This window comes from Ochotona princeps, chromosome 29 (assembly GCF_030435755.1).
Source record: "Ochotona princeps isolate mOchPri1 chromosome 29, mOchPri1.hap1, whole genome shotgun sequence".
NCBI classification, from domain to species: Eukaryota; Metazoa; Chordata; class Mammalia; order Lagomorpha; family Ochotonidae; genus Ochotona; species Ochotona princeps.
The window spans coordinates 4,127,659-4,155,442 of NC_080860.1; the positions used below are offsets into that span (position 1 = coordinate 4,127,659).

The following is a 27,784-nucleotide window of genomic DNA, read 5'->3' on the forward strand; positions in this document are numbered from 1 at the left end:
GCTGCTGTAGCCCAGCCCAGCCCAACCTACCTCTGGACCTCGTTCTTGGGTGTACTGGTTGGTGTTGCAGCCTGGACCAACACAGCCTGCTTCAAACCCCAGCTCCTGTGAATGTTGGTGAATTACGGGGTTGTGGCTGGCTCAACGCATTACCACCCCTAGCTTCAGGTTGACAGACAGGTTTAGCAGTGCTACAAGGGTAAGCCCACAAGTCCCCAAAAGAATCCGTCCCCAGACCTGGTTCTATAGAGTCGGTTGTTGCCATGGCTCAGCCCTGCACAGCCCACCCCCTGCCCTAATACTCACTGTGGGTTCTGTGGCTTAGGCCTACCAAGTAGGCTCCTGCACTAACTTTCACAAGTGCCAGAGGGCGGAGGGTGATGCTACATAGCCATCTGGGACTCCCAGGTGGGTGGGTGCCTTGGTCTGATCCAGACATGCCCTCCAATTCCCCTTTCTAAATTACTCCATCTCAATCCCATTGTTGACTTGCAAGTGTAGCGGCCTGGTACGTGGGAGCTCCCCCTCCCTGTCATTCCTCACCTGTGAGGGCAATGGCCTGGTCCTTGGAGTCTCCCAAAAGACATTTCACACCTGTCAAACACTCCCTCAGCAACCCCCACTCGCACATATCCCCAAACACCCTTCCCCAGGGAATCTAAATCCCCTTCCACTGCCACGTGGGTCCCAGTGGCAGCTTCTGGTCTGATCGCCAGGACTGCACCAGGGTACAAATAAACCTTAAAATACAACAAAAACAACAACAAAAAACACGTGGCTGTTAGAGATGGTGTGGTACAGTGTGTTAACCCTCTGCTTGTGGTGCTAAGATTCCACATTGAAGTGCTGGTTTGAATTGCTGCAAGGCAGCGGATGGCGGTCCATGTGCTCTGATCCCTGCCACTCACATGGGAGCCGGTGAGTGCCTGATTCTTGGCTTGAGCTAGCCTAGCCTCGGGTGTTGCAAACATTTAGGGTGCGAGCCAATAGATGGAAGATCTTTCTGATGGTGCTGCCTTTCAAATAAGCTTCAAAAACTGAATCTTAGAAAAAAGCCCATAGCTCAGAAGGGAAAATAAACACATAAGGCCTCATCATTCACGGTTCAGTATTTGCGAATTCGCTACACACTGAGGCTGAACAGCCCTGGTCTGGTTTCAGCTCCGTGATTGTAAATGGGTGTCATTTTTACGGTTTATTTAGTGTCACATTTTTCACAAATTGTCCTGTTGGTGATTCTGCTGTTTAAAATGGTCCCCAGGTGACACAGCTGAGCGCAGGCGAGTGCTCCTGGATGCACCATGTGCATTTGGCAAGTTTTGCTCAGGCCTGAATCGCAGTCCTACTGGCTTGGAGTTCAATGACAGTGAATCAATGATATAAAGATGTCTTTATACAAAACACACCTAAAACCAGGACACGTCTTCACGGGCGGGTGGAAACATCATGACCAAAGGCCAGCAGCCAACTAATCCCATGTTCCCCCTGGAGCAGGTCCCGGTGTTTGGTAATCCAGAGTTTACAGGGACAGACAGAATCAGGACTGTGACACGGGGTCCTTCAAAAATGTGTGGCAAAACAGAATGAAACAACTTTTCAGTGTGAAAAAATTTGGCATTATTTTTTCACAATATGCATTATCCATGACCCTTTACATACATTTTGACATTTTTGGGCACCCACTGTAAGTTCTTTTTAATTCCAATTTTTCATGTGCTTTTTGAAGTATCCTCACCTATTCCAGTTACTACTTATGCATTTTTGCTAGGCTTTGAATTTTTCAAAATAAAAAAAAAGTGCTGAAAAGAGCAAAACAAAACACCATACAACTAAGATTCTGCTTAGAGGCCCCCAGATGGAAAAAACCGGGAAAAACCACCCCCAAACCCAAGAAAGAGATCCAGGCAAGAAGCGTCCCTTAGGAATATATTTATGTGTACACACACACATGCACACGCTCGATGCAGAAGGGGAAAGGCAGTCAAGATGGAAGGGGCAGGGAGCACCCAGGTGCTACTGGCACGGGGAATGGGGCGGACTAGGCAGATTCTCCTGGCTCTCCACCAGCCCTCCCTTGCTCCTCCCAATATGCGGGCCTGGAGTTGCAACACCAGCAAGTGCTTTTCCTCTGACTTCGAGGAAAGTTTCAAAATGTAGCCATCTCTTTTACAAAAAGCCTTTTCCCTCTACCCCTTGAAGAAGCCCAGCTCCCCGCCCAGGCGGTCCTTGAGGCTGTGGCAGGGCAAGGTCACAGGGAAGGGAGCCAGGCCAAAGCCCTGAGGGAGGGCTGCAGAGGGTTCAGGCATAGTGGCTGCCGGGTGTCAGGGGGTGATCCCCTCTGTGGTCCATTTGGTCCTGCAGGCGGGCAAACTCAGCCAGCTCACTCAGCTCCTGGAACTGCCGGTCCGTCTTGTGGCTGACCAAGGAGCGGTAAAAGTGCACAGCGAAGACGATGAACACCAGGCCAAAGGGCACCATGATGGTGGTGGAGGCGATGGCCGCCGCCTGGCCTGGGGTGATGCCAGAGCTGTTGTTGGAGGCCACGTTGTCCAACGGGGGCTTGCAAGTGGGGCGCTGCTGCCCCGACTGCTTCTTAAGGGGCAGAAACTTGACCCAGCAGAGCAGCACAACCTCGGCGAGGAAAAGCAACGTGCCTATGACGGTGGAGAAGGCCCAGGCCAGCTCAATGTGGCGATGCATGCGCTCATGGGGCGACTCCTTGACTGAGTTGAGGTTGTGCACGTTGCTTACGGCCTCAATGTTGGGGAGGATACAGGTGCTGATCATGAGTGCAAACAGGTGCACGGCCACCAGCACTGTGGTGCAGGCGCTGAAGGCAATGAGCAGCCCCGGGGGGTAGTCGTGCTCAGGGTCCAGCTGCACCTCCACCATGGCCACCTGGGGGGGGGACAGACAAGGTCATGAGTGTCATGTCTCCTCTCAACAGGTTTGGGGTCCTGGGAAGTTCAGGGGTTGATAATGGGACAACAAGGGCTACCCATTCTGGGCTGGGAGATGGGGGACAAAAACAGAGCAGGCTTGGAGCCAAGGGCCCCACAATAGAAGCACTAGCTGAGCCCCCAGGAAAGTCGTCTAACTTCTCTCAGCATCAATATTCTGATCTGTAAAATAGGCATACATTAATTCACTTAGTTATTTTAACAATGAAATGAGAGTCCGTGCTTCACAGTAAACACCTCCTACACTGTAACATTTGCCCCTCCAAGTGGTTAAGCTGGCAAATTAAACAAAATGCATCAAGAGGAAAAAAACAGCCACCATAACACCTGTCAGCCCCCTTCTCCCGCCCAAGCAGGGCCTTCTTCCTGTCCTGCACTGGGGACATTGAGCAGCAAAGGGGCTGGACAGGTCACACTCAAGCAGCTTCTGAGAACACCATGTACAAAACCCACAAGGAACTCAGGGAGGCTTCCCCGAAGAGTAGGGCCACAGTCCTGGTGAGAGCCGAGTGGCCAGCAGCCTGGCCTGCCTCCTCTCTAGCCCCAGGGCTGCTGGTCACTCTGCAGTTCCAGGAAACCTGCACATCAGGGGTCACCAGGGACATGCTCCAGGTCTGCCACACTCAGGGGCTGCAGAGGTCTCCTCCCCCCTCTCTACCCTCTTCCCCTGCCTGGGCCTTGCAAATTGCCCCCATGCCCAGGAGCAAGCTCATCAGATCTGGACGGGGAACAGCAGGCGGTGGGCAAGCAGCCAGGGTCCGCCCGCATGGGCTGAGGAGCAAGGGCAGCTGGCACCAACGTCAACAGTACTGTCAGGGGTGATGATGGCAGAGAGGGGGTGGCTAAGGCTGCAGCTGCCCCCCAGCCTCACGCTGGGGAGGGGGCAAGCTCCCCTTCCACCAGACTAACTCCGCCTTTTGTGAAGCTGTGTAACCCTGGCAGGTTCATTTTCCTCCTTCGCCACATCTGAACATGCCTCAGAGGATGGTTAAATGTTAATTCACAGAACGTACGTAGTACCCGGCAGTCGGCAAGCCTTCAATACAAAAGTGAACTTCGTCATTCTTCAGTTCAGACACCTCTGCAAACCCATTGTGTTCCCACACAGTGCTGCCGGATAGAAGGCACACTGCAGCAGAGAGAGCCAGGGCCACACTGGCAGGTGTGGGCTCTGCTGTGTGACTTTGGTCAAGATCTTCCCCTCTCTGGGGAAGGAGGGGAGTGTCAAGATCAAGGTCACAGCCGAGTGCTGTGGGAATCACAGGCCCTCTCCATATAACATCCAGGTAAGCGGATTCACCGCACTTCTCGGGTCATTTCAATGGATTCACAGAATTTTGCCCATAAAATTCCCCACAACCAATGAGACAATGTCCTTTTCAGATTTGGAGTTTGCAAAACAGCTCAAGCTCGTATAAATTTGGAGCAGTGCCATGAGGGTTTCCACTGTTTTTAACATTGCTGGTGGCCAGAGGCCAGTCCTGAGAAGTCCTAGTACACGTGGGTGAAGGGGCAGAGGCAGGGTGCAGGCCGTCAGGACAGGCAGGTCAAGGGCCACATCCCTTGGCTGGCTGGTCTCTGCTGCAAGCCAGGCCTGCTGCCCACATCCAGCCTCTGCTGTCTGCTGTCCCTTCCCCACCCCCAGCACTTCCTCTTCCTGTCTGGACCTGTTGTCCCGGAACCTGAAACCTGAGAGAGGATCTAGCAGGAGAGGCTGTGCTGGGCTGTACAGGCTCCCAGGACACTTCACAGGGCAGGAGCTGGGTGCTGAGAATGCACATAGAGGGAGCTGTGTGCAGGTAATACCTGCTGCCTACATGGGCCTCCCCCCGCATCCCACCCCAAGGGGGCTCAGCTCTTCCTCCAGGTACCCCATCCAACCAGCCCCCATAAACTGGCCCCTCCTGGGCCAAGTTCAACCTCCCTGTGTCTATGTTTGCGGGTCGCTGTGAAGATCCGGTGGGTTAATGAGTAGAGAGAGCCTTAGATTCGCACCTGTATGTTCTTCCTTTACAGGAGTTGGGGCTTAGACAGGGCTGTCAGCCACCCCCACAGGTTCCCCTGCTAGGAGTAGGTGGTGGGAGCTCAAACCCCAGGGCTCTCTAAGCCACAAGTAGGGCCGCAGTAAGTACTTCCTTCTCAAGGTCATGGGCAGACTAAATGAGGGTTTGGTGTGTCAACTGTTTTACATAAGGCCCGCCACAGAAGAGGTCCCATAAAACATTGAAAAACACAGAGCTTGAAATGGAAGAGAAAAATAATCCCTGGCGCCCTGGACGTCATCTGCCTGGCTCCAGACCTCAACAGAAGGGAAACGTGCACCCCAAATCACACCTGGGCAAGTAGACACCTCTGCCAGACACAGTTCAACCCACGATACACCATCTGTCACACCCACGGGGTGTGGGGCCAGAAAAAGCAGCTGTTGGGACATACCCCTTCTCCGGGACACCAAAGCCAGCCAGGCCTCTGGACATCTTGGGGCCTCTGAGGAAGGGAACAGGGCCTGCTTCCACCCCAGATGAAGCCCTAGCACTCCTCTGGACCCTACAGTTCCCATAACTCCACCATACAGGCTGGCTCGAGTTGTACACTGGGGATGGAGTTGAGGCCACCCAGTAGCACCCAAGACCATTTCAGAGTGAAAAAGAACAGCTGGCACAAATCACAGATCCTAATAAAAACCGTTGAGAAGCACAAACGCCACTGGCTCTTTCCAGAATGCTCCCTGCTTGGGCAATGTCTCTAATGGGTAGGGAAGAGAGGAAAAGCCAGTGGGTCCTCGCAGAAATGGGCAGCTGACTCCTAGGGCCCAGCAGAGTCCCAGAGAGATCGGATCAGATCAGATTGCGTGCAGCTTCACAAAGTAAATATAGCCCGAGTGCTGGGCCCGTGAGCCCAAAATAACAGCTCCCAGCCAGCCGGTCACTGGCCCGTCTGAACCTGGCCACGAGGGTACTAACAGCAGGATGAAATGGAAGAGAAATGGACAGGCTCCAGCCCACCCCGGATGGGTGCAGGGACCCCCATGGAGGTGACGAAACTCCAGCAAGATTTAACAGGATGATGGGCTCTGTGGAAGGCAGGGCCTAGCTGAGTTTGCCAGGCACTGCCCATGTTGCCTAGGGCAACACTAGCATCTTCATGGCTGCTGGGCTCCACGGAGACCCTGAGCCCCTGGCACCTTTGGCCTGACCCCAGCATCCAGAGCTTCACTCTCCCAGTCCCCCGAGTCTTCCTTGGGTTCATCCCCTTTGGAGTATCAGCAGTTGCAGCCTTGGAACTCAAATGGCAGGGATACTAGAGCTGTCTGAACCTGCTGGCCCCGCATCAGACACAAGTCATCTATTTAGAGAGCATCAAGGCCTACGCCAGCAGGGGACACTTCCGACCACCACAGGCCAGTGTTTCAATGTTTCTATAAATAGACACTCGAACTTTCTTAACAGAAACAGTTTCACCAAACAATACTGTCCTTAAAACACGCCAAAGTCGACTTTTACAGGACACAATACATTCCGCTTTTTTCTTTTTTCTTCATTCACTTCTTACTTCACTGGAAAGAAAAATGCTGGCCACAACTTACTCAAGGCCACGACAGACTGAAGCTGCAGGTAAGGGAAGCGAGGGCCCAGACTTGCTCTGCTTTGGCTAATTCTGACTGCTTCAGGCTCCGATGTTTCCTGGCCTCTTGGGAGAGAACTAGAACCATTCACTCATTCACAGAAATGTTCCCGAGCCCTCACCCTGCAAGATCTTTGCTGGAGGGCCCAATGCAGTAGCCTAGTGGCTGAAGTCTGGGATCCCATATGGGCACCAGTTCTAATCCTGGGTGCTCCACTTTTCATCCAGCTTGTAGCCTGGGAAAGCAGTTAAGGACGGCCCAAAGCCTTGGGACCCTGACCCATGTGGGAGACCTGGAGGAAGTTCCTGGCTCCTGGCTTCGGATCAGCACAGCATCGGCAGTTGCGGTCATTTGGGGAATGAATCATCAGACAGAAGATGTTCCTCTGTCTCCCCTCCTCTCTGTATATCTGACTTTGTAATGAAAATAAATAAATCTTTCAAAAAATTTTTAAAAAGGTGGAGGGAGGAACAAAGGCAGGGACCTCTGTGTCCTTCCAGTGTTTTGGGGGACAGCCCAGGGATCCCTTGGGAACCTGAGTAGCATAAGAGACCTAATGCCATTTATTGGTTGGTTGGTTCTTTCAATTCTTCCATTTTTGTATATAATTGCAGAAGTTTTTTCTTTGAGAGGCAGAGAAAGGAGACAAACTTCCACCTGCTGGTTCACGCCCAACAGCTGGGACTGGGCCAGGCAAGACTTTATTCAGGTCTCCCATGTGGACGGCAGGGGCCCAGGTACTCCCATGTGGATGGCAGGGGCCCAGGTACTCCCATGTGGACGGCAGGGGCCCAGGTACTCCCATGTGGACGGCAGGGGCCCAGGTATTTAGACCCTCATCCACATTAGTAGGAAGCTGGAACGGAAGCAGAGGAGCTGGGACTTGAACCAGGAACTCTAATACAGGATATGGATGTTCCGAGTGGTTCTCAATCCACTTTGCCACGGATCTCACTCCTATACACCGCTTCCTTAGATGGCATCCATAATGTGCAAGCACACAAATAATAAGGCGAGTGGTAAATTTAAAAGAAAATTAATTTACCTGAAAGGCAGAGAGAACATTCCCATCTGCTGATTCATCGCCCCAAACGCTTGCTAAGGCCAGGCTGAAGCCAAGAGCCCCGAACTCCATCAGGAACTCGGCAAGCATGGCGAGGACCCAATCCTTCAGGCCACAGTTGCTGCCTCCAGAGGTGTGGGTGAGCAGGAGGGTGCAGTAAGGAATGGAAAACAAGCACTCCCACCTGAGATGCAGGCAGCCAAACTAGCTCTAACCACTGAGACAAATGCCTGCCCCCAAACCGTTTGGATAGAAGTGAATGCTCCAAAGTGCAGAGACCACAGTTGGGCTCGGTGGTCAGCAAGGCAGGGCCCAGGACCGTAGTTGTGGCAGATCGAGCTGTCCTGGCACACAGCCATGCTCATCACTTACATCAGATGGTCAGTGGCTGCTTTCCAGCTCTGGTGGCTGAGCTCAGCAGTTAGCACTGGGAGCATGGGCTCCGGGCAGAAAAGCTGGTCAACTCTTGGGCTGACCAATGCTCCCCAGAGGGGACCCTCAAAATAAGAGCCCAGAAGATGCGCCTCTGAAGGAAGGCCCGAGAGGTCCCTTTTATGGTGCATGTAAAGAACACTGGCTGGGTCCAGAGGCATGGCCCAGCGGCTAAAGTCCTCGCCTTGAACATGCCGGGATCCCATATTGGTGCTGGTTCTAATCCCGGCAGCTCCACTTCCTGTCCAGCTCCCTGCTTGTGGCCTGGGAAAGCAGTCGAGGATGGCACAAGGCCTTGGGACACTGCACCCGCGTGGGAGACCCAGAAGAGGTTCCTGGTTCCCAGCTTCGGATCGGTGCAGCACCGGCCCGTTGCGGCTCACTTGGGGAGTGAAACATTGGATGGAAGATCTTCCTCTCTGTCTCTCCTCCTCTCTGTATATCCGGCTTTCCAATAATAATAAAATCTTAAAAAAAAAAAAAAAAGAACACTGGCTGGGTGGTTATAGGGGGGTACAGAGTTAAACAGCTGCTTGGGATACCCGTGTCCCCACCAGCAGAGCCTGGGATGGAGTCCCACTGTTATTCCCCATGCAGACTCCCGCTAGTGCACACCCTGGGAGGCAGTGGGGGACAGCTCAGGGACCCACAAGACAGGCCTGAGATGGCACTTCTGGCTCCTGGCTTCAGCGTGACCTAGCCTAGGCTGTTGCCAGACATCTGGGGAAATGAACCAGCAAATGAAAGATCTTTGCCCCCAACCCTTCACACGGCCTTTCTCCCATCAGCAAGAAATCTGCTGACTGCATGTAAACTTCACACGGTTTTACCTTCTCAAGGGGACTCTGCCCCGTCCCCACCATGCATGGATCTGTTTGGAAAACTCTGCAAACTTCTCCGGCACCACCCAGGGACCCGACAGACAGTAGGCATTGGGCACTGCTCTGGGCTGCAAGTTCCAGAGAGTCGCTGCAGGCGCTTGCGAAATTCCACAAAAGCCCCTTGTGCTGGGCGGTAGGCCTCTTCCCTTGGACCCCTCAGCAAAATCCCACATACCAGCCCCACATGCAAGTCTGGTGCAAGAATCCATCACACATGTGGAAGACCCTAAAGCTTCTGATATTGAACCGCTAACATGGCAGCCACAGTCCTAGCAACCATACAGACTTTTCTAACCATAAAGATTTTTAAGAGCTGCTGTGGAGATCAAACAAAAAGGATGCTGTCTCAAAAAAGTAGTCATAATCAGCATCATTACTGCACAACTTGTCAACCTTTTTTTTTTTAAGATGCATTTATTTTTATTGGAAAGACAGATCAGATTTACAGAGGAGGAGAGACAGAGAAAAAGATTCTTTCACTGGTTCACTCCCCAAATGGCTGCACCAACTGGAGCTGAGCGATCCAAAGCCAGGATCCTCTTCTGGGTTTCCCCCAAAGGTGCAGGGTCCCAAGGCTTTGGGCCATTCTTGGCTGCCACAAGCAGGGAGCTGGACGGGAAGCGGGGTAGCTGGGATACAAACTGGTATCTGTATGGGATCCCGGTGCATGCAAGGAGAGGATTTAGCCACTAAGCCATTATGCTGGGTCCTGAACTTGTCAACCTTTAGGCAAGGGCCTTCAATGTGATGGTAAAGATGCCACCAGGACACTCGCATCCCACACTTGAGTGCCCTGGTTAGAATCCTGGCTCTGTGTTTAATTCCAGCTCCCTGCTTGTGAGCACCCTGGGAGGCAGCCGGTCACGGTTCAAGACCTGAGCTCCTGGCCCAGCTCCAACTGCTGAGGGCGTTTGAGGGAGTGAATCAGGGAATGCACAGGCTACTCCCTGTCTTTGCTTCTCTGCTTTTCAAATAAAGAAAACCTCTGATGGCTTCCTCTACAAACTCTACACAAATTCCAACTTCCTAAAAGGCCAGTCAAGGGCCTCCAGCATCCTGCCTCAGAGGTCTGCCCTATCGCTGAATCCCAGGCCCGCCGCCACTCCCCAAAGCCTCCAACTTCTTAGCTCTGTAGCTCTTCCTACCATTTCTATTGCTAAGCAGGCTCGTCTCCAAATCCTCCCCTTCAAGGTTCAGCTGGAAGAGCGGGCTTTTCCCAGGGAAACCCACCCCACAGGACAAGGCTGGTAAATGCTAACTCGAGGACACCTTTTACAGACGGGGACACTGCGGCTTGGGGAAGTGAAGAGATGGCCCCAAGGTCTCACAGGCATGAAGAGGCTGAGCTGGATGGACAGCCAAGCTGGCTGGCTCGAGCCCCGCTTCTCTGCTGGTCTGTGACAACTGAGCCTCTGAGCGCTGGCCTCTAAGCCCTCCTGATGGTTCCTTCCCACAGCAAGGCCTACAGCAGAGTCATAGCTGTCCAGCAGGTGACCTCAGGCAAGTCCTGCATCCACGATGACCACCACCCCTCACCAGGCTGCAGGAAGGCCACACGAGAGGGTGCATCCCATGCCGCTGGTAGTGAGAGGCCAGTTAACAGCAGTGAGTGCCATCTGCTTGGGCACCACATGTACACGCAGTTTCTTGTTCTCGCCACACTCCCTGAACTCTGAACACATCTCAGAGGCTCACCAAGGCTTTAGGATCGCAGCACTTCCTTCCAGCGGATTTTTACAGAAATTTCCAGTCAACGCCTGAACCTGCTCTAGACCCTGGGAACCAAAGGGTGCTGGTGGGCAGAGAACTTGAGGAGGCAGATAATCCAAAAATAATTGAGTCCAGGTCACGGAAAGCATTTTGTTTACAGCAGCAGGCTGACCTTCCCAATTATCTTCTGCTTAGGCTAACGTTACAGCCTGCGTGCCCCATGGGTGCGCCCCACAGGCACATTTGGGTCAGGCCAAGGCTGGCTGCCTAGTGTCAGGAGGTAAACTGAGGCAGAGGGCTGGAAGCAAAGTCCAGCAGGGGATTGCAGGATGCCGACCACATGCTAGACCTGGGGGTCTCAGTTGATGTCGCATGCTAGAGGGGTTACTGACCATGCTGAGACCCTCCTGGGGGTCCTGGAGAACACAGGGTCCAGCCAAGGAGCACACCATCACGTCCTGAAAACTCCTCTACACTTCAGAGACCCAGTCTCACTCAAGAATGCTCACACAGCAAGGCCAGGGTAGAACCTGGCTCTAAGGAGGCAAAGCCACATGCCAGAGGTCTCCTGGCCCCTTCCCAGGGCTGCCCGGGCACCTGGCCAGGCCTTTCCCAGCACAGAGCAGTAACCCCTCATTCCGCTCAAGGGTTCCTGGAGACCCCAGGTCAACAGCTCCTTGGGGTTTTATTTCTTGGTTTCTAGGAAGGAAGCCTGCTGGGCACAGGAAGTTGGTTGTGCTGAATCACAGGGTAGGGGGAGAATAATCCAGGAAACCTGCTACTCCATTCTCGGCTTCAGGGCTGCCTGACACCCACTGCTCCCAGCCTCGCCCAGGCAAGCGTCTGTGGTGGGGCTGCACCTCCAGGGCCCTGCCCCACTGACCTCCCACTCTGCCCCGACCCCGTCTTCTGACTTCCTATGGCAATGCCAGGCACCCCTATAACCACTGCCTCAGGACAGGGTACAACATCTCCCATCTTGCTGAATCCAGGGGAACCCACCATGGGAGCCGGAAAGCCTGAGTTGAGGGCAAAACAGATGGTCCGTGTTGAGCCAAGGTCCAGCTGAGGCCATCAGCAGCCCATGCCTCCTGACTTCCGTGCCCTGTTTTTAGTGAGAGGAGGAAGGAGGTGACATCTGACTGGGAGGCCTGCCTGGTGCAGGAGGAAGAGAGTACTTGAGCAGGCAGCAAAAGTGTCACCACTCTGATCCTCCCGGGGCCGCTCAGGAAAAGGCCTACCATCTGAGAGAGACCCAGGGCTCCGCAGGGACTCGCTCAACTTGTACAGAAAGCTCTCACGGATTTAGGAGAACACTTGGAGCTCTATTTATTCCCCTTCTCTAGACCTAGCTCTGACATATCCCTGGCTGCACTGGGAGCACAGCTCAGCACGCCGCAAGGGACGTAACTCCCTGAGTTCTGGTACCAGCAGGTACATGTTCAGGTCCCCCTGCAGCAGCCTAGCCGTGTGGCCTTGGGAAATAAGTTCAGAGAAAATTGCCTCACTGTGCAGTGGAGGAGTGGGCACAGAAGTCTGAGAAACCCATCCAGAGCCTGCACATGCCAAGGGTTTGGAAAACGCTGGCAATCCTCAGAGTTCAGGCTTTTTAGTTCAGGGACCGAGTAACAGGATTCTGTCACTTGAACCTAAGCTAAAACCCTTTAACACACTATCCTCTCTGAGGGACTCCCACAGAAATTAGGGTCCAGAAAGGGCCAGAGTGGAGGCCCCAAGGGCAGGTGGCCAGAGGCAGGGCAGGGCACAGCCAGACGGGGTGCACAGGGCTGCTCCCAGCCTCCCCTTCCCGCACCCACGAAGTCCCAGTACACCCTGAGCCTTCCAACACCTTCAGGCTGCACAGTACACACACACACACACACACACTCCTTTCCCAACAAAACATCCTGGGTGCAGCCACTCCCTTCCTCAAGGCCGAGGGCTCAGATCACTAAGGGGGAAGCAGGGAGGCTCCAGGCTACATATCTTGGGGGGGGTGGGGCAGGCAGGGACAGACCCTTTCAGGCCGGCTGATGTCATTGCCAGTAGATAATGAAGAGGTTAGGCTGCTAGCCCGAGGCCTGGAGGTGTCCCAGGAGCCACTCCTCTGTTCCACTCCACCCTTGGGCTTCTCAATCCTGCCGCTACAGACAGGGGAGACGTGTCGTCAAAGCCCAACCCAGGGGGGACTCGTCCCTCTCTCCTCCCACACATCCAGGGGGCAGTGGCTGTCAAATCCCCAGGCTGAGGAGGCTCTCCGGAAAATGCGGGGTAAAAAGTGGGTGTCAGGAAATTGCCTCAACTAGCTGATAAAAGAACCGAGTGTGGGCGTCCCCACGCAGCTCCCAGGGACGGGGGATGGAGCTTGAGGGGAGATTCAGTTTTCATCCAGGCCTCCTGACACCTGTTCCCCAATGGGCCAGCCGCCCTGGGTATCGCCTTCTGCCCTGACCACACGGGGGCTGCACCGTTCTCGTCGGGTCTCTTTCTCCCGGTGCCCTAGTCGAGGCACCTGAGCCCCACAGTCGGGGCTCCTGTCACCGCGCCACGCCGGTGACCCCTGGTCGTCCACTTGCCTCAGCCAAGTGCCTCCGGCCCCCCTTCCAGCATCTCCCAGCGCTTCCCCTCACCACCCTCCGGCCCCCGGCCCGGCCCGCCGCCGGCTTCCAGCGGGCCCCGTCGGGGCTCGGGGCGGGAGCGGCCGGGCCAGGAGAGGGGGCAGGGCAGGGCGGCCCGGGCTCACCATGGCGAAGCCGGAGAGCAGAGCCGAGGTCCGGCTGGAGGCTTTGAGCTTGGCGCGGCTCAAGTAGAGCTTGCGCCAGGACAGCGCCTGCATCGAGTGCTCGTTGAGGCTCATCGCCTCGGAGTAACTCTTGCCGATCCAGTCCGGGTAGCTGACGGCGGCTGGCGGCGGCGGGGACCCCGAGGGCTCCCCGTCCCCGCTGCGGCGGCTCCGGCGGCTGCCGCTGGTGGTGCTGCCGCTGCTGAGGGGAAGCTCCGGACTGTGGCGGCTCGGGGGCGGGGCGGGCTCCGGATGCATGGAGAGAACACGCTGCGAAGGCGCGGGCCGGTCCGGACGCCGGCAAAAAGGCAGCGGCCCCCGCCCCGCGCCTCCGCCTGCCCCAGCACGAGGGCCGGGCCGCTCCCCGCCCTGCCGCGCGGGACGGAAAAAAAGAAGTCGAGGACGCGAGCCGCGGCCCCAGCCAGCAGACCCCGCTGAGCCGCAGGCCAAAGCCCCCGGGGCGGCGCGCGGGCCGGCGTCCGATCCGAGAACCGGGACCCTCGGCGCGCGCTGCGATTGGCCCGCCTCCTCAAGCTTATTTGCATGCGTCCCTCCCGTCTAGTAGCCCCACCCGCGACGGGGGGGCGTGTTGGAGAGCACCACGTGACTGTCCCACCGGCTCCGCCCACCGTCCGCGCCCTCCCTCTTCCTGGAAGCGCCTCATGGCCGCAGGCCTCGCGGCGTTCGCGCTCGGTTCCGGCGCCTCCCATCTCCGCAGCTGCTCTTATGGCTCTGCTCCAGGAGCTCGGACGCCTGGACCGAGCCGCCTGAGGTCACCTCTGAGCGCCTCCTGGGGCCCATGTCTCCCTCTGGAAAGGGTGGCGCCAGGTGTGGAGGGAAGGGAGCAGGCTGAGGTGTGAGGTGATTCAGTCAGAATTCGCTGGAACCTGCGCCTTGTGGGTGTACACACAGCATGTAGGCGCCGAGGGCAGGTGGGGTGGGGAACACGGTGCAGCTGCCGTTCTGGCGACGGCGGCAAACGCCGGGGAGTGAATTGTTACGACGAAAAAGGTGGCCAGTGGTCACCTTGTGGAAGACACGAAGCGGGGTCCAGGGCCGGGTGGTGTGGGGGGCTGCGAGTTCAGGGCAGATGGCCTTCGACGGACGCCTGCTAGGTGCTGAGCTGAGGGGTTCCAGGAATAGGCTCTGTCTTTTTTTAGGAATCTTGTAATTTGTGTGTCTGGAAGAGGGGCAGGTGATAAATAAGCCCATACTTGACTGGTCGAGGGGAGATTCGTGCCAGCTAAGGGGACCGGTGCTTAGTGTTGTGGTGTAGCCAGTTAAAACTTGGGCGACGGCTGCGCAGCCACCGATTCATCTCCCTGCTAATGCGCCCGGGCCGCAGCCGACCGTGGCTCGGGTGCTTCGGCCCCTGGACCCGCATGGGGGACAGGCCAGCTGTTTCTGAGGCAGCCGTATGGACAGTGTACTGATGAAAGAGCTGATTTTGCCAGTCTTTCTGCAACTCTGCCTTTCAACATAAATACATTTTTTTTTTCAAGAGTGGGGGCGGGGCGGGAGGCTGCTGCAAATGCAGAGCCTGAGGGGTGTTGACCCAGAACATTCCAAGTCCAAATGTTGCAGAAGTCAGGAGGGCGCTGAGAGCGGACCCCTCGACTGCCGGGTTCACAGCGCTACGCCCACTATCCCATCACCGCCTGGCGCATACTCTTAATTCAGTGAATGGTGGATACACGCAGAATGTAAGAGACGGTGACGGAGGACACCCATAGATCACAAGCATGTGGCTTTTCGGGTCCACAGCACGACATTAAACTTTTGTTGCCACTGGAGGGCGCCCCCTCCACCCAGCTACTTCGTGGTATGAGAAAGTTTCTGGGATTCCTCCAGCGGAATTTCTTGGTGCTTTTATGAAAATTTGGAACTTGGAATTTACAATCTAACTCCACTGGTTGCCTTTGACTTGCTATTTTTTTTTCTTAAAGATTTATTCGTTTTATTACAGCCAGATATACACAGAGGAGGAGAGACAGAGAGGAAGACCTTCCGTCCGATGATTCACTCCCCAAGTGAGCCGCAACGGGCCGGTGCGCGCCGATCCGATGCCGGGAACCAGGAACCTCCTCCAGGTCTCCCACGCGGGTGCAGGGTCCCAATGCATTGGGCCGTCCTCTCCTGCTTTCCCAGGCCACAAGCAGGGAGCTGGATGGGAAGTGGAGCTGCCGGGATTAGAACCGGCGGCCCATATGGGATCCCGGGGCTTTCAAGGCGAGGACTTTAGCCACTAGGCCACGGCCACCGGGCCCTGACTTGCTATTTTTAAACGATTGTGTGTGTGTATGTGTGTGTGTTTGAAAGTCCTGGTTCTCTTCCCAAATGGCCCCAACTGCCAGGGCTGGGTTAGGCTCCATACCAGGAGCTAGGAGCTTCATCATGGCTTCCCACATGGGTGAAGGAGCCCAAAGGCATGGCCCCTCCTGCTGCCTTCCCAGGCGCATTAGCAGGGAGCTGGATCTGAAGTGGAGCTGCCGGGACTTGACCAGTGCCCCATATGGGATGCCTGTCTCGCAGGTGATGCCTTCACCATTCATACCTCACGCCTGCCCAGACTTGTTACTTTGCACTTAACATCCGTCCCAGGTCAAATTTGAGGGCAAGTAAAGAAGTTCATGAAGGGGCCACGGTGCAATAGTCTAGCAGCTAAAGTCCTCGCTTCGAATGCACCAGGATCCCATATGAGCACTGGTTCTAATCCCAGCAGCCCTACTTCCCATCCAACTCCCTGCTTGTGGCCTGTGAAAGCAGTCAAGCACAGCCCAAAGCCTTGGGACTCTGTACCCATGTGGGAGACCCGAAAGAGCTCCTGGCTCCTGGCTTCAGATCGGCTCAGCTCTAGCCATTGTGGCCGCTTGGGGAGTAAATCATCAGATGGAAGATCTTCCTCTCTGTCTCTCCTCTTCTCCTATATCTGCCTTTCCAATAAAAATAAATAAATCATAAAAAATAAAAGACCCATCTTATCATGACCAGTGAGAACCCCCCTCTGTCCCACATGTCTGGCTCTGTCACCTCCCCAGATGTCTTTGCAGCTGTGTTCAATGCTGTCCTTGTCCCCCCAGGAGCAGATAAAGCTCCTGAGAACTCAGTTCCTGTCCATTGTCACTCCAGGACTGGGTGCACACTGTGTTGGGAGACAGTTCTGGAGGGTAAGGCTGTGAGAGGACATTTGCTAATTTAGGCATGAAAGGTCCTGGGAGTGGCAACCCATAAGGCAACTTAGCACTGGGGTGGGGCAGCAGGCTTTTTTAAAATTTATTTTTCTTAAGATTTATTTATTTTTATTGCAAAGTCAGAAATATATATATATAGAGAGAGAGAGAGGAGGAGAGACAGAAAAGAAGATCTTCCGTCCCATGATTCACTCTCCAAGTGACCACAACAGCAGGAGCCAGGAGCTAGAGCTGCGCCGATCCAAAGCCAGGAGCCAGGAGCTCTTCTGGGTCTCCCATGTGGGTGAAAGGTCCCAAGGCTTTTGGCCGTCCTGGCCCGTGGTAGCCAATGACAGCCCAGGGCGGACCATGGGAGACAGCAAGCTCGACAGGGCAGAGGGGAAAACGGGAGTGAACGCTTACTAGTACTGACCAACAACAGGCACTATTCCAAGCACCTCCTGATATCAGGTATGTAGAATTACATATTAAATATGCCTAGGAATTCCTTACAATAACCCCATGATAATTTTTTTAGCCAAACCTGTTGCCATAGAAGGATCTTTGAAATAAAAAATTGTATTTATTTGTATTTATTTGTATTTTAAAGATTTTTTAAAAAAATTATTGGAAAGTCAGAAATTCAGAGAGGAAGATCCTCTGTCCTCTGGTGCACTCTCTAAGTAGCCACAACAGCCAGAGCTGCGCCGATCTGAAGCCAGGAGCCATGAGCCTCTTCTGGGTCTCCCATGCTGGTGTAGGGTCCCAAGGCTTTGAGCTGTCCTTGACTGCTTTGCCAGGCCACAAGCAGGGAGTTGGATGGGAAGTGGGGCAGTTGGGACATGAGCCACACTGGCGCCCGTGTGGGATGCCAGTGCTTGGAGATGGAGGATTAGCTGCTTGAACCATCATGCTGGCCCTGAAATGGGATTTTATTGAGACACTATCCAGGGCTAACCAACAGCGGAAGAATGCTGGACACAGAAGTCATAGCACATTTTTCCAGCCATATTTATTTATTTGAAGGAGTTACAGAGAGGGAGAGATTATCTGCTAGTTCACGCTCCAAATGAATTCACTTTCCAGATGCAATGGCCACGGCAGAGGCAGGAGTGTGGAGCTTATTGCAGGTCTCCCACATGGAAGCAGGGGCCTAGGGCTTGTGCCTGGCTGCTCTTCCAGGTGCACCAGCGGGGAGCTGGATGGGAAGTGGAGCAGTCCTGACTGGTGCCCCTAAGACAGACCGATGCTACAAGTAGCAGCAGCTTTACTGGCTGCACCACAGCACTGGGCTGCCGATGGCAGGGGAAGGAGAGCGTACATGCTTCCATGGCTGAAGATGAGACGGCCGGGAAGAGGACAGTCCTTGAAGCACCGGTCCCTTGTGGGTATCTCGTCGTAAGCGGCTGTTCACAGTGGTTCCTCAGGAGATCTGAGTTGAGATTTTTTTTTTTAAAGATTTATTCATTTTATTACAGCCAGATATACACAGAGGAGGAGAGACAGAGAGGAAGATCTTCCGTCCGATGATTCACTCCCCAAGTGAGCCGCAACGGGCCAGTGCTGTGCCAATCCAAAGCCGGGAAACTGGAACCTCTTCCGGGTCTCCCACGCGGGTGCAGTGTCCCAATGCATTGGGCCGTCCTCAACTGCTTTCCCAGGCCACAAGCAGGGAGCTGGATGGGAAGTGGAGCTGCTGGGATTAGAACTGGTGCCCATATGGGATCCCGGGGCTTTCAAGGCGAGGACTTTAGCCGCTAGGCCACGCCGCCGGGCCCTGAGTTAAGATTTTTTAAAAAGATATTTATTTATTTATTTATTTATTGAATTAAGATTTTAACACATTCAGGAACAGAGCCTTTTGTGCAGTGCTTGGTTGGTTAATCTCACCCAATTCTCTTCATCTCCAATTTCAGGCCCGTATGATTATTGAACATCCCAGAAATGTTCTTTTGTCAGGATCATTATCCCTATTTTCACCATTTTACAAATGAGAAAAATGAGGCCTGGATGAGTCCCAGGATAGGTTTAGGCCCATCGGTGGTTGGGTGGATCTGGGATTTCACTGTTGCCCCTTCAGTCATCTTTGTGTCCTTAATCGGAATCTCCAGGGGTGGACTGCTCCCTGAGACCTGCCGGCCGGGTGGTCATTTGTCCTTAAGTACCCACAGCCTTTGCACTGCCTCAGTTTGGCTGCTTAGCACTGGTGTGATCTTACGCAAATCACTTTGCCTCTGTGGGCTCCCAGTCCTCTTAGACACTCAGACGTTGTTTCAATCAGGTGGTCAGGGAGGAAAATCTGATGTCCATCTCAAGGGGAGTCCCTGGTCCCCTCTCTGTGCCACAAGGCGCCCTCAGAGAAGCCACCTGTCTCACTGGAGTTCAGGAGAAGGCTGTGAGAGCTCATCATGGTTGCCCCCTCTGTGTATTCCTTTGTCCCAGCCACACTTTCAGCTCTGGTGTGTCTAAAGTTTAGAACCCTTCATTCATATTTAAAATAAGAGCCACCATTTTTTATGCTCATGCCTTTCTGGAACAGGCCTTGTATGCCACTCGTGGTGGGAAGCTCACTTCTGCCGGAAGCTGTGTATGTCTGGAGTGGTTATTTCTAGTAGTAACTTGAAAGATGGCCTTCTATGGAGCGGGTACCTCTGTGTGTCACACAGTATGCATGCTAGCCTGGTGCCAACACCACAGCCGTCTGGAAGGCAGCCGCACTGAGAGATCATCTTCTTAGTTGAGGAACTGGGGGGAAGGAGGCTGAATCAGGGTTACTGGACTCAGGCTTGGTCTGAGGGACTGTCTGGGACTGAGACATAGAGACCTTTGCTGGGGCAGTGCTACCCACAGCCCGGGTTTCAGGACTCTGCTCCACCCGCAGGCAGAGCTCTGGCTATGTCTGCATCTTTGCCCCATTCTTCCTTTTATGGGTTGTGCTTTTTGTGTCCTGGGTGAAAAATCTTTGCCAGCCTCAAGGTCATGAAAATATTCGCCTGTCTTTGCTTTCAGAAGTTTTCCAGTTTTTTGCATGAGGGTTAAGGTCTGTGATCCATCTCATACTCATTTTTACGAAAGATTTACTTCTTTATCTGAAAAGCGGAGTGGCAAAGACAGAGACACAGTTCTTCCAGGGACTGGCACTGTGGCACAGTACATTAAGCTGCTGCTTGCAACACCAACATCCCAAATAGGTACTGGTTCGAGTCTCAGTTGCTCCACTTCTGATCAAGCTCCCTGCTAATCTGCCTGGGAAAGCAGAAGATGGCTTCAGCCCTAGTCCCTGTATGCATGCAGGAGACCTGGATGGAGTTCAAGGATCCTGGACTGGGCTTGGCTCCACCCTGTCATGGCAATTTGGGGACTAAAACAACAAGAGGGATATCTCCCTCTTTGTGTTTTTCCCTCTCTGTAACTTTGCATTTCAAATAAATAATTTTTAAGAGAAAGAAAGGAAGAAGGGAGGAAAGAGAGAAGGAAGGACTTTTTTGTTCAGAAAAATATGAGGGAGCTTAAAAAAATTATGAAAACATGAACTTAAAAGATAAGGTTAGGTGCAGGTACTTAACACTGCTCAACACCCACTGACTGTGAGGTCATCGGTTTCCCATGGGGCTGATGGTGGTCTTAGAGCAGTGTACAAGGTGGCACAGGAGGCAGAGAATGAACTGGGCACAGGAGGCAGTTTCCTGCCCAGAGGGTGAGAGGCGGGAGGAGGACAGAGGCCCAGAATAAATTCAAGGTCCAGGTAGGGCGGTGGTGCTGTTGATATTTTTATCTTGGACACGTGTCCATCTGTCCTCTATCCATTCTGAGCTGGTGAGGCTGTCAGTCTCCCTTTAGAAGTCCCGAGTCAGGACTGGCCACAGGATAGTGGGAAGTTTGGTCTCCACGACAACCCGTCAGAGAACTTGCAAGTTTGGAAGTTTGAAATCTCCAAGGATTTCAAATCCACTGCGTTTTTCATTTGGTGTCTCTGTCTCCAACTGCTGCCGCCAAACTTGCCTTGTCCCCCACCCCCCAGCTCCCTGCACCCCCTCCCGCTCCCCCAGGACTGGGCCTGAGCCACTTCCAGGATTTCTCTTTGTATAATTAAAAAGAAAAATAGAACAGCCAATGTTGCCAAACATGTATTTAAAGTGACACCCTGAGTTCAGAGAGTGAAAAATAAAAACGTTTAAGGTTTAGATGAAAAGTCTCCATGCTCAGCTGTCTCCTGACCCTGGGATTTCTCTGCAGCCCAGCTGCCTTTAATCCCCTGCCCTGCCTCATAAAAGCCCTTTAGGCCGAGGGCATTTATTTCCCAGAGAACTGTTCCAGCTTAATCACATAAGACGCCCAGCATCCCGGGAATGGCCTGTCCAGTGCTGCATGGCCAAGTGAGGCCCTGGAGTGGCTCTGAGGGGCTCCCTTTCCTGGACCCTTCCCCACCACATCCAGTCCACCTACAAAGCCAGTCAATTCTGGCCCTTCAGTGTTTCCCTGAAACCCTCTCCTCTTCTCATCTTCCATCTTCCTCTAGGCCGCCATCACTGCTGCCCAGGTGTCTGCAGGAGCCTGTCCTGGTCTGTCTGCTGTATCTGTTGTTTGAGACACAGGGCTCTCCTCTGCTGGCTCATTCCACACATGCCCGAAGGCTCCTGGCAGGCTGAAGTTGCAGAAGCCCTCAGCTGCTGCCTCCCTGGGTGTGCCTGAGCCAGGTGCTGGAGGTGAGTACACGGAGCTGTCTTAACCAGTAGGCCAAACTCCCACTTCTGCGTCTACTCTTTTCTTTTACTGTTGATCCTCCTAAAACTTATTTTGTGCAGCAACCAGAAAAAAAGCTTGCTAAAGCATAAACTTGGCAGTGTGGGTGTTTGCAGTGTTTGACTCAGTAGTGAAGGTGTCCCCACCTCATATTGAAGTGTGATGATTTGAATCTTGGATCCAGTTCATGTGCATCCTGGGGGGTGGGGGCGGGGGTGGGTGGCAGCAGGTGATAGCCCCAGTAGATAAGTTACTGCCAATCAAAAATTTTTTAAAAGATTTATCTTTACTGGGAAAGATCTATGGAGAGAAGAAAGATCTCCCATCCATTCGTTTACTCCTCAAATGGCAGCAACAACTGGAGATGAGCTGATCCGTAGCTAGGAGCCTCTTGCAGGCTCCCAGCTGGGTGCAGGTACCCAAGTACTTGGGGCATCTTTCAACTGCTCTTTCAGGCACATTAGCAGGAGCTAGCCTGGAAGTGGAGCAGCGAGGGCTTGATGCTCACTGCACCTGGTCACCTGGACCTTCCTTCAGTTCCTTTGGTTCCTCCAGTCACAAGGCCTTTGCACCTGTGTCAAGATTCCTCAGCATGAGCTTCAGCCAAGACTTTTCTCCCCGAGTCTGGGTCTGGGCACCACCTCCTAGGAATGGTTTTCCTTGACTGTCTCCATATGCAGTCAGCCCTCTCAATGGCTCGGGCCATCTCCTGCTGCTTTTCCCAGTTTGTGAGCAGGTGGAAGCTTTACGTGCTGTGCCACAATGCTGGCCCACTTCCCAGCATGTTTTAACATCAGCGTCCTCTGGGGGCAAGATCATGACAATGTAGATATAGTCTTTTCCTCGGAGTTCACAAATTCAGGTCAGTGGACATTAGGGAGCTCACTGGACTGTGACCTAATCCCTTAGCAACTGTTTCACTGACATGGATTCTCCGAGGACCACTATAGTGAGTCATGGCGGCGGGTGTTTATTGAGCACTTGTTAAGATACCAGGCACCTGCACTTTTCTGTTTATAGTCTGATCCAGCCTCACACTGCACCTGGGAGGTTTTATTACCACCTGCAGGTTACAGAGCTGGCAAATGGGAGGCGAGGTGTCTCAGCCACAGCTCCTGACTTGTGCTTCCTAGCGCAATGTTCATTTTTTTTTTTTTTTTTTTAAGACAAGAGTTACAGAGAGAGATCTGGCTCACTCCTCGAATGGCTACAATGGTCAGTGCTGGGCCAGGCTGGAGCTAGGAGTATAGAACTGGATCTGGGTCTTCCACATGGACAGAGTTCTAGGGCCATCTTCCACTGCTTTCCTAGGTACCTTAAAAAAAAAGATTTATTTTTATTGGAAAGTCAGATATACAAAGAGGACAGACAGAGAGGAAAATCTTCTGTTCATTGATTCACTCCCCAAATGACCACAATGGCTGGAGTTAAACTAATCAGAAGCCAGGAGCCAGGAGCCACTTTCAGACTTGAGCTGTGCTCTGCTGATTTCCCAGTGCATAAGCAGGGAACTGGATCAGAAGTAGAGCAGTTGGGATTAGAACTGGTGCCCATATTGGATGCTGGCGCCGATAGGCAGAGCATTAGACTATTGAGCCATTGTGCCAGCTCTAAGCCTGAACAATTTTTACAAAAGCATATTCTTTTCTAATTGTTTCAAAGGCAGAGAGAGATCTTTTTTCTGTTGGTTCATCCCGAAATGCCTGCATAAGCCATGGCGGAGTTGGGAAAGCTAGGAACCAGGAATTCTGAGCCTTCCCCATGGGTGGTAGGGACTCGTATCTTGGTTTCATCTGCTGCCCCCAGGATGCATTAGCAGTAAGTTGGATGGAAAGGGGGGAGCCAGGACTCAAACTGGTACTCTGACACAGACGTTCCAAGTGACAGCTTAACCTTGGCATCATGTCTGCCCCATTTTTAGAATTTTATATATATATTTTTTAATTTATTTTTATTTTTATTACAAAGTCAGATATATTGAGAGGAGGAGAGATAGAGAGGAAGTGGAGCCGCCGGGATTAGAACCAGGGGCCATATGGGATCAAGGCGGGGACCTTAGCCACTAGGCCACGCCGCCAAGCCCTAGAATTTTATATTTTTAAAAAATTTGAAAGGCAGAGACACACACAGACCTTCCATTAGCCAATTTACAAGTGCTATTTGTCACCTAAAAAAACAGAAGGGGTAGCCGCTGTGGCAGACTGAGTTAATCTGCTGCTTGGGGAAACTCCCCAGGTGCCTGCAGCAGCTGAGGCTGGCAGAGGTTGAAGGCAGGAACCCGAAAGCAGTGTTGGTCCACCGCCTGAGTGGCTCGAGATACCGACCTGCTGCCTTCTAGCTTGCTGATTAGCCAGAAGCTGGAACTGGAAGTGAAGCGGAGACTTGAATCCAGCCATTCTGGTGTAGGATGTGGGTTTCCCATGCCAAGAAGTCATCATTGTGAGAAACCGTTGCATGTATTTTGTATAATGGATTTAGGTATCCTGGGGTTTCTGGTATTCACAAGAATCCTGAAATCAACACCCCAAAGACACCGAGGTCAGATGGTTTGGTGGTGAATGCAAAGAGGCAGGAAGCAGAAGATAACTAACAGATCCCAAGAGAAGTAAGAGCTTTGAAGGGGAGAAGTGTTGGCAGGACAGAGTGGTGGGGAGGAAGGATCCTCGGATTCAAAGGCCTAGGCTACAAAAACAGCAGATTCATCAGATATCAAAATACAGAGTTGAGCGTGCTCAAGTGGAAGGGGTCCAGTTGGGGGTAGGTGAGAGGGAGGAGGGTGGAGAAGCAAGCAGGGGTGTTCTCTTTCAGGCTGTCTTCCCCTTGTGGAAGGTTGAATTTCCCCTGATCACTCATGGGCCTGGAGCCCAGAAGGCACCTCCATTTTATTTACTTGTTTAAGAGACAGAAAAGAGTACTCATTGATTGCCACTTTATTTTGGGGTCTGCATTAGCAGGATGCTGGGAACCCTGACCCCAGGCACTCTGTGATGGGGTGCAGGCCAACCTGAGAGCATCCCAACCCTAATGGCAAATGTACACCTCTCATTTCCACTGGAACATTCGCACATGCAGCTCTCTTTCTTTTCTAAGCTTTATTTATTTTTATTGGGAATTTAGACATGAGGAGGAGAGACAGAAAGATCTTCCTTGCGATGATTCACTCCCCAAGTGACCACAATGGCTGGAGCTGAGCCGATCCGAAGCCAGGAGCCAGGAACTTCTTCAGGGTATCCCACTTGGATGCAGGGTCCCAAGGCTTTGGGCCCGTCCTTGACTGCTTTCCCAGGCCACAAGCAGGGAGCTGGATGGGAAGGAGGGCTGCCTGGTTGAAAACCGGTGCCCACATGGGATTCCGGCGTGTTTAAAGGGAGGACTTGGGCCCAGCTCTCACTTTCATGACCTCTGATTTACAGATAAGCAAACTGAGGCTCTGCTGGGACATCGTCTAACGTCTGCCCGGCTCACCTGCACCCTCGGGGATTTAGCGTGTCCCTTTGATGAAAATGCTTGTTTGCAGTGCCTTAACATGAGGCAATGGGTGTAAAAGCTTTTTTTGTAAAGCAGCCACATAAACACCAGGCATTACTATCAGATTCATCAGGCTTCTGTTTCTGTCCAGTTCCTTGCAGCATTCAGGGAGCCCAGAAAGGTGCAGTCTTTAAAGCCAAAAATGTAAGTCAGCATGGGCCCGGTGCCATGGCCTAACGGCTAAAGATCTCCCCTTCAACGCACCGGGATCCCATATGGATGCAGGTTCTAATCCCGGCAGCTCCACTTCCCATCCAGCTCCCTGCTTGTGGCCTGGGAAAGCAGTCGAGGACGGTCCAAAGCCTTGGGACCCTGCACCCGCATGGGAGACCTGGAAGAATTTCCTGGCTCCCGGCTTCGGATCGGCGCAGCACTGGCCGTTGCGGCTCACTTGGGGAGTCAATCATTGGACGGAAGATCTTCCTCTCTGTCTCTCCTCCTCTCTGTATATCTGACTTTGCAATGAAAATAAATAAATCTTAAATAAAAAAAAAGTCAGCAGCCCCTTGAAACTCCCTCTGGGCATGCCGGTTCCCTCTGCGAGGCACCTCCAGATATTATTTTCTGCCAAACAGAAAGTTTGCATCTCAGAAGTTGCAAGATGTGGGCGGTTAAAAAAGAAGAAAAAAGCTGGCAGTGTGAGCAACTGCAAAAACCTCAGCGGCAGCAGAGCACAAAGCCTATGAATGATGAACAAAGGGCAGGGTGAGATCTCAAATTCAAGGCTGACACCTCCTCTCTCAGCTGCCAACTGGGGGCTGAGGTTCCCTGCAGAGGTCCAGCGCCTTTGCATCTTTGGGCAGGAAATGCAATTCAAACTCCCCTGTGATGATGGCGCTGCAAGACTCAGAGATGGTCTCCAACCCTGGCCTCTGTTCTGACAACACCAACAGTGATTCTGGTTTCTCTGCTTCTCTCCTCCCCAGACTTTTAACTCAGCAGGGTCAGCTGACTCCCCGTTTTAAAAGATGAGCAAACATTTTTTTTCTGCAGGAAATGTGTCTCTTGGTGCTCCTTTTAAGGGAGACGGGTATGGGTGAGGGCGGATGCATCCTGGCCCCTGGAGTCAGATCCAGAAGTGGCACCAGAGGCCTGTGAACTTTTCTAGGTTTTTCATCTGTCCCTACTTCATCTTTCAAAATAAATGCCCAGGGTGAGATCATCCTTGCAAGGGTTAACTGCAAGCCTTAGTAGTCCAGGCCCCTGGGGATTGTCAACCAATGACAACTGAGCGTGATGAAGTCATGCTTACATTTTTGTTATCATTGGCTGATACACTTGTTCGTCAACCCATGGATGCAAGTTTTGAAAGAATCTTTGAACTTTTATGACTCTCTTCCTGGCATTAACCCTTTGATCAACTCACCTGTTATTTCCAAGGCCCCTTTCCAGTCTTCCTACAGGATGAAAAAGTCTATAAAATGCAGAATTCTAAGAGAAAATCGTCAAAACCTAAAAATTAGTTGGTGTATATTTTTGCTTTTCCTTATCTTTTTTAAAGATTTATTTTTTATTGCAAAATCAGATGTACAGAGAGGAGGAGACACAGAGAGGAAGATCTTCCGTCCATTGATTCACTCCCCAAGTGACTGCAACGGCCGGTGCTGTGCTGATCCGGAGCCAGGAGCCAGGAACTTCCTCCAGGTCTCCCACACAGGTTCAGGGTCCCAAGGCTTTCGACCATCCTTGACTGCTTTCCCAAACCAAAGAAAATGAGCTGATGGGATGTGGAGCAGGTGAGATTAGAACCAGAGCCCATGTGGGATCCTGGGGAGTTCAAGGTGAGGACCTTAACCATTATGCTATTGTGCTGGGCCCGGTTTCTCTTATTCTTTTGTTGTTGTTGCAGACAGAAAAGTTTATTTGCAATGGGACCAGGTGAGCAGGGAAGGGAGGGAAGGGGAAAGCACCTCCGGAAAGGAAGCTGGGAGGTGGGGTGCCTCTCAAAAGAGGAGGGAGAGAGAGAGAGACACCCGGTTTCTCTTATTCTTAAATGCTATTGTAGAATGTGGTAAACAGGGAAAGAACCAAAAATAAAACTAGAAACAAAAGAAAAAAAAAAAACACCCCAAAGCCAGAATCTAGCAGCTTTTCCAGGGTGGAACACGGAAAGGTTTCTGAGAGAGTGTGAGAAATGAGCCCACAGGACAGTGGGGTTGTATTTCAGGGACGACAGTTTGTGCAGAGAACTTGTGGACATTTGTACGCGCAGGGTCTATTTCTGGGGTAAGTAGGTAAAAAGATTTCTGGGCATGGGTATGTGGAGGGTGAAACAGGGATGGTGACTCACGTGCAGATAGACCTAAAATAACTTTTAAGAAATATTTCACAAAAAATAACACAATCTGTAAACACAGAACACTCACAGACATCCATCAAGTAGATTAAGAAGCAAAATGTCCAGCACCTCCCTAAACCCCATCCGCTCTCCTGCCTGTGTGTTAAACACCCCTTATTTTTATTTAATGCAGTACCACTTACATGTTTATATCTGAGTAATATTTATTTGGTTTAGATTTGCCTGATTTGGCACCTTGTGGGCTCAAAGAAAATGAATGAAATGGAATGTATTTTGAGTAGCTAATACATCTCCCAGGCACAAAATTCCAAAGGCGTTATAGCCTATAAAATGAAATTTAACTTTACAAGGTCCTTCATCAGGAAACATTCACACATGCATGGCTTTAAAAAAAAAATCTCACACTCTAGGGTCTGGTGCGGTGGCCTAGTGGCTAAAGTCCTGGCCTTGAATGTGCCGGGATCCCATATGGATGCCAGTTCTAATCCAGGCAGCTCCACTTCCCATCCAGCTCCCTGCTTGTGGCCTGAGGAAGCAGTCTAGGACGGCCCAAAGCCTTGGGACCCTGTTGTACCCATGTGGAAGACTGGA

General features: G+C 52.5%; 2 protein-coding genes across 2 annotated transcripts in view; one reads left to right on the forward strand and one right to left on the reverse strand.

Annotated features, from left to right (window-relative positions):
- Positions 1 to 1,914: 1,914 nt before the first annotated feature.
- ORAI1 (ORAI calcium release-activated calcium modulator 1) lies at positions 1,915 to 13,950 on the reverse strand. Its single transcript, XM_004595319.2, has 2 exons — positions 13,415 to 13,950; positions 1,915 to 2,898 (listed from the first exon to the last, which is right to left on the reverse strand). The coding sequence occupies exons 1-2, from the start codon at positions 13,709 to 13,711 to the stop codon at positions 2,299 to 2,301; spliced, it is 897 nt and encodes a 298-aa protein (XP_004595376.2). The 5' UTR covers positions 13,712 to 13,950; the 3' UTR covers positions 1,915 to 2,298.
- A 201-nt stretch (positions 13,951 to 14,151) lies between these two features.
- Positions 14,152 to 27,784, forward strand: part of KDM2B (lysine demethylase 2B) — a 112,232-nt gene continuing 98,599 nt past the window's right edge. Inside the window, exons 1-2 of the mRNA XM_058656440.1 lie at positions 14,152 to 14,225; positions 21,143 to 21,329. The gene's annotated coding sequence lies outside the window, so the exon portion shown is untranslated. The remainder of the gene's footprint in view (positions 14,226 to 21,142; positions 21,330 to 27,784) is intronic.